The 6,877-nt window shown below is 29.2% G+C and overlaps 1 protein-coding gene across 3 annotated transcripts in view; it reads right to left on the bottom strand.

The window, feature by feature from the left end:
* The window catches only part of LOC108756799 (2-acylglycerol O-acyltransferase 1-like), a 5,934-nt gene extending 2,625 nt beyond the window's left edge, over positions 1–3,309 (bottom strand). The window contains exons 1-3 of one of the 3 annotated variants that reach the window (XM_018500850.1): positions 3,042–3,309; positions 1,055–1,346; positions 82–356 (exon numbers count right to left, since the gene is read on the bottom strand). In XM_018500850.1, coding sequence (XP_018356352.1) covers positions 82–356; positions 1,055–1,281 — 502 coding nt within the window. In that variant the 5' untranslated portion in view covers positions 1,282–1,346; positions 3,042–3,309. Of the gene's footprint in view, positions 1–81; positions 357–1,054; positions 1,380–2,163; positions 2,175–3,041 lie in introns of those variants that run through there. The other 2 variants (XM_018500851.1, XM_018500852.1) reach the window with 2 other exon arrangements.
* Between the last annotated feature and the right edge of the window lie 3,568 nt (positions 3,310–6,877).

A 6,877-nucleotide genomic window follows, 5' to 3' on the forward strand; every position in this document is an offset into this window, starting at 1 on the left:
TACAGTTAGAATAGTATTGCAAAATTCATCTGCAACTAAGTGAGAAAAATTTAATAAATGGCGAGAATTATGAATTTTTACCTAAAGAATAAGGATATTCTCTGAATATAGGTACTTTGAAGTGTTGATCGAGAGTGATTGGACGGATTTCAAGTCCGGGAAATAGTTTCTTGCAGTCCAATACGTCCGATCCAAATGAACCAAATATTCCGATCGATAAAATACCATGAGGTACAGAAACGAAAAGATAAGATTTTTTGGGATCTAGATCTACCGTTTTTACTAACTTTAACGGAAAATAATTGCAAAAATAACGCCAAAACACGTTGTTTCTTGCCATTCTTGTCAATATTTCACTGAAATGTAAGATATAGTCATTTTGAAAATATTGATAATTCATATTTCTAAAGCGTTTAATTATTGCGCCTATAATTATTCTCAATAAATATTATAAAAGATTTCTTTTTCATTACTGCACTCTGAACCGATGCAATAAATTGAAGTGAAACAAATATATATTTGTCTCACTTCAACTTATTGCACTGTGTGTACCAGTTCCAGAAAGTGCAGCTATAAAAAAACAGACCTAATAACTTTTTTACTTATTGGGTGTTTTCAGTAGGACGCAACAGTTTTGCAACTGTTTTATAATTGCCTGTTCTAAATTGAATGTTTCAACATATGCCAGATCACCATGATTTGCAGCAAAGTAAAAATACGCTGCCGGGTAAGAAATTGTTCATGCATGAATATGTATAAATATGTATAAACATACATAAATACGCATAAATATTCGGAAACATGTATAATTATATATGGAATACGTCCATACATGTTCAATAACAATCTTTTTTTCTTCTGTAAAATTACTTTTTAGTATAATAATAGTAATGTGAAAACATAAAAAAATAATTAAAAAGGTCACGACAGTTGTGCAACGTTTTGCTGAACGCACCCATTACTGTGTTAAACAATTGTCTTCAAATGATTGTCAAGATTTTTATTTATTACTAAATTCGATTACTAAAAATATAGAGATTAATAGTATCCTTACCTTCTACCACCATTATTACAAGTGTCCCAATCGTAATACATCCAGAGGAAATATAGTAATAAAAAATAGCGTATCGTTTCTGTATAGAGTATAAGATAAACCGTAATTACGTATCCCCAAAGATCCATGAAAGCGGTGGCAAAAACCCATATTGCAGCAACTAACGTTTGTAATCTTCTTTCCAGAGGTACGTTTAACGGTGCAAATTTCACGCCCAGAATTTCCATGTTCCTCGCTAAATCTTCGATCAAAATTTAAATCATCCGAGAAACCCGGTTTTTTGTTCAGTTACCTGTATGGGTAGCATGTATAAAATCCGGTTTTACTAATATAGAAGAAAAAGTAAAATAAAATGTAGAATTTTTAATAAAAAACTAATTGACCTTTAATCTCGGTTCAATTTACTTTTTAACTTTTTCTAGTTCTAAGAATTAAGAGAAATAAAAAAATCAATCTTGCATTAGTAGAACCTGAGCATAGATCAATTAGTTTTTTTTATTAGAAATTATAAGTAGCGTTTTATTTTTTCTGTAATAACCGGTCGCATCGCTTCGACTGACCGTGGATTTAATATGAATTGGCACTTTATCAAGCGGATGCACAAAGTCTATCTTTGATTTCAACAAGAAACGAACTTTGTATCTTTATCTATCCTATTTCCAATAGCTTGTTCAGTACAGAGTCGCAAAGTGATTGTTTATTTAATTTTTTACGCCAGAATCGTTTTCATTATTATCTTTTTCTCATTTCTATTATAATTATATATTTTTATTTTATGACATTATATTATATTATAAGAAAATTGAAAAAATGCTTCAGCATGAATCATAATTACATGTTTATTTGTATGTTTGTGTGCAGAGATAAATTGTGGTCGCAAATTATTGATCTCTTTTTTTTCCCCGAGCTTTAAGTAAAAGTACTTCTTCTTATTCTTTTACTCATAAAAAATACTAAAAATAGTATAACCAATTTTTCGCGATACGTAAAACCAGCTATTCTTTGTCGCTACGCTGAACCGTGCTTTCTATCTCGCTTTCGCCAAATTTCAAACATATATCTGTTTCATTTTAAGTACAATGAGTGCATACTAATCATAAAGAACAGACTTAAAAGCAAATACTCCATGATACTTTACTGTTTAATAGAATTTATTATAATAATTATTCATTTCACACACACATATAATTTCACAAACTTATGATGCCGCGTTATACTGAGTCGAAATTTTGAAGAGAGAAGAACGAACTGCCGTATCATTATCAAACTCTTGTATTATCAATTGCCTTAGATAGACCGAAGTGATTTCGAAGTTATCTAAAAGATATACATTCATATTTGAAGATAAAGTCCAGCTAGCAAGTAGACACATGAAGATATAACTGTGAAAATATCAGTTTACTAAAAATATTCGCATTAAGTATTCGCATTATCTGTATTTTTCATAAACATAATAATAAGAATAGACTACGCTTTTCCATGAAGTTGTTATTATTGGTTTATAAAGAGTAAAGTAGAGTAGACGACCTTGAATCGTGTCGTTTTCTCTCTCTCTTTCTCTTGAAAAGAGATACTGATAGAGTTGAAGAGAAATGTAGCTATGATTCAATATTTCTTAAAGCATAGTTCCGAGAGCTAAGCAAGAAATGCCAATCTATACCTGATCTAGACCTTACTTTTGTAGTATTTTTATTCGTATTTGATCTCTTTTCTTATTCATTTGTATTTTTTTAGATTGTAATAAATTTAACCAAATAGATGGTTTCTAACTTAAATAAATCTAACGAAATTAACAAATAAATTTTATTACTATTACAAAATGTTTATAAAAATGTTTACATTTAAATTTTTATATAAAATTTTCAAATATTGTGAAAGAAATTTAATTCATAATGCAACTTCTGTTGCAAGCGTATGTGCTACAATTCGAATGATTTTACTCCAAACAGTTCGATCACACGTTAAGATTTACGCTTTTCAAATTTACCTAGATTGCTGCGGCTATCTCGGCAACGTACAGATAGAAACTTATGGATTGCACTTTTTCTTTTAGCATAACACTAGGTATATTGTCGTTTTCTACAGATGAGATAGTACGTTTCAACACAATACGACAGCCACGTGTATGTACCGTATGTAAATATATTTATGCCTGCGAAACTTTCACACGGAACGTTTGGCACGGCGTCATGTGTCTTACTAGTTGGAATGTCGATAGTAAAAGAAAAGCATGTCCGACGGGGTACACAAGTGGTTGCTCGTTCACATATGGACAGACAGATGGACTGTCGTCCATGTTCTAAGTCAAATCGTTCAGTCAAGACCCGATGTTGAGACTTATTCATTTTAGTGTAAATCGCAGAGTTTATCTTTAATTACTTAACAGTTGAATTGTGTGATTTTTTAGATTATACATTATTAACTCAATATTTTGTCACGTAAATTTATACATAAAAGAGAGAATTGATGAGCCTCTACTATTTGAATCATTCGATTATCGAAACTGTCTTGTCATTCAATTTGAATAATGGAGTTCTATTGTATTTAAAAAATACATATATTTAAGTTTGAATTTGAATTAAAATAAAAATTTCTTATTCAGATTTTTCTAGCACTAACATTATAGTTCAATAAATATCATAGGCACTTTCATTTAATGATACAAGTCGATACAAGTCGACATCGTTATATCCTTCTTAACATTCAGAGAGTAACAAAAATAGAACGACACTTGTGTCAACTTGTGAAATCAAATGGAATAATAATTATACGTAAATAATTTGTTTACATTTTTTCAAACTTGATTTTTTTTCTTAAACAAACAGTGCAAAAATTATCTTTTTAATTATATTTAATGTTTTCACATTATTGTTATTATTTCTATTACACTAAAAAGTAAATTTACAAAAGAAAAAAGGATATATAAACATATATGGACATACTTTGTATATAATTATACATGTTTATGAATATTTATGCGTGCGCGTGTTGTGTGCGCGCGCGCGCGCGCGTGTGTGTGTGTGTATTTGAAATGTTGAAGGTATTTTGAAATGTTGATCAAGAGTGACTACACGTATTTCTAATCCAGGAAACGTTTCCTTGCATTTTAATATCCATCCGTTGCGAATGAACTAAATATCCCCACCGAGAACATACCATGAGGCACGCCAATAAAAAAATAAGATTCTTTGGGATCTAGACATACCGTTTTTACTAATTTTAATGGAAAATAATTGCAAAAATAACGCCAAAACGCATTATTTTTCGTCCATCTTGTCCAAAATTCACTGAAAAATAAAAGATATTTTTTTTAAACAGTAATGATTATTATCTCTTAAAGAGTTTTTATAATGATTAAAATTATTTTCTAATATAAGATTTAATGAATATTTCTGTACAATACAGAAGCTTGTTTTAAACATTCATACAATGTTATCGCAAGATTGCAATGTTACTGCAATAGAATGATTTATATGTATTATAACAGACTTTTTATTCATTTATTGTGTTGCTTGGAGTAGGTAATTAGCTACATTTAGTAACCAAAAACTGATCATAAGCGCTCAGTGATGTTTTAATATGATTAATTCTTGCCTATAGTTCTTTGCTGAATCTAAGTGTAAGAATTGTCTTCAAGCGATTATCAAAATTTTTATTTATCTACAATGATTACTTTAATAAAAATTAATAAAATTGCTATACCTTCTACCGCCACGATAGCAAGTGTTCCAATCATAATACATCCAAAGGAAATACAATGACATGACGTAGCGTATCATTTCTGTGTAGAGTAGGAGATAGATCGTAATTAAATATGATCCAAAAGTACCGAAAATGAAGATAGTTATCTATATCGACAGCTAACGTTTGCAGCCTTTTTTCTAGAGCCTTTCTTACATTTAACGGTGCAAATTTTATGCCTAAAATTTCCATGTTCCTCGCTAAATTTTCGTGCAAAATCCAAATTTTATCACAGAGAATCCAATTTTTTTCATTTAACTTGTATGTTATATTTTATCTGTAAGGATAAATTTTTGTATAACTATAAATCATATCATTTTCTAAAATAAATCATATGCTGATTTGGTTGAATTAATCGTAAGTTAAAATATTTTATCAAATAATTCTATTCCTTATCCCCTCGCAAAAAAAACCTTGTAAAATGGAGACCGAGAAAAAAGTGATATTTTGAATATTTAAGATTTTATAATATTTAAAATATCTACGTTAAAAAAATCTTTAAACATAGAAATTATTTGACTACAAAATTTTCTTGTGTTAAAGAACCCCGCACTAATCCTATATAAAATTGGGTCATAGTGAAATCAAATGGTTTTCTCATATATTATAGCTAGACCTGCTAAACAAAACATAAATCGTAGCGCAAAAAAATGAAGTTTTCATGTTCGATTCACCTACAGTCGCTGACATCTCACCATATAATACTCAATAACTTCTAAACGGATCTAAAATGAATAAAATTATAGTGTTTTGAAAAGGTTTCAATAAGGATTATAAGAAAATGAAAGAAAAAGTGGGAGGTTTTGCTTAAAAAATTCGAGTTGACTTTCCCCTACCTTGGCGCCATTCAAAGCCAAACTAATGAAACCAGTGGCATTTTACAACTTTTATTTAAAACATTTTTTTATAAAACTTATAGTTTTCCAGATATTTTGCCGTCTCGAAACATTTTATGTTCCTTATATGATTATAGATAGTGCCACATATAATTACATATTATCATATACAATATTCAAAATATGTACACATTTTAAAACGATACTTTGTTACGGAATATATAGTGTAATTCCATACTCTTATGTTCGTTTCCGCCAATGTAGATTAACTTTAATCTCGGTTCAACTTACTCTTCGTCTTTTTCTAGTTTTAAAGATTAGAAAAAGACGAAGAGTAAATTGAACCGAGATTAAAATTAATCTACATTTGTGAAAATGGGCATTAGCGTAATCCAGGACCAACGACATGGACGTGACACGGATCTGGTTCCGTGTGTGTGTGCGCGCGCATCCTTTGTAATTGGAAAAAAAAATTTTATAATTTGTTGTGTGTGTGTGTGTGTAAATTTTTTAAGAGTATCCGGATAAAATTTAATTAAAAAATATGCAAATTATTAACATAGATCATTGCTAAAACTAAATATTAAGTTATTATACTTTCCCTGTAGTATAAGAAAAATAAATTGAAACTTAACTTGAGGAATAAAGATAATAATTTCTGTACTTCTACATATGTCCATTCCGTAACATGGCAGGAAACTAAATAAACAAATATCGAATCATATAGCAGATCTCGCGGCCTAATTTATACATACGTATACTTATATAATTTCAAAAATATTTATAATGTTATGCAAATGTATTCTGTTACTTTTGTCTCTAATCTACCTTATCCTCGTTAATACGTATTCCTCACAGTCGTAATTTACTCAATTTATCATCTATGAATACTTTCACATAATCATATTTATATGATTCATATTTTATGTAACGGATGTGCCTATGACAGCGAAACTGCTATTTAATTATTGTGTTCAATGAATAGATACATTCAATATTCAAATAAATGAGTTCAAATAATGAATATGAATACGAATTTAAATATGATATTTTTGTATGAATTAAATAAATATCTTTTATTTAACTTAAATGAATATGATAACAAATATTTTCAATTTTGCATTCACTTCAATTCTGTCACTATAACCATATTATTTAATATATTATATTCCGAATAGCAAATTTGACTGGACACACTCAACGCGCACTAACGCATATTAAAGCCGTCGTGCACAAATTGGCATAA

Source organism: Trachymyrmex septentrionalis, unplaced genomic scaffold, assembly GCF_001594115.1.
Source record: "Trachymyrmex septentrionalis isolate Tsep2-gDNA-1 unplaced genomic scaffold, Tsep1.0 scaffold13, whole genome shotgun sequence".
In the NCBI taxonomy this organism is placed as follows: Eukaryota; Metazoa; Arthropoda; class Insecta; order Hymenoptera; family Formicidae; genus Trachymyrmex; species Trachymyrmex septentrionalis.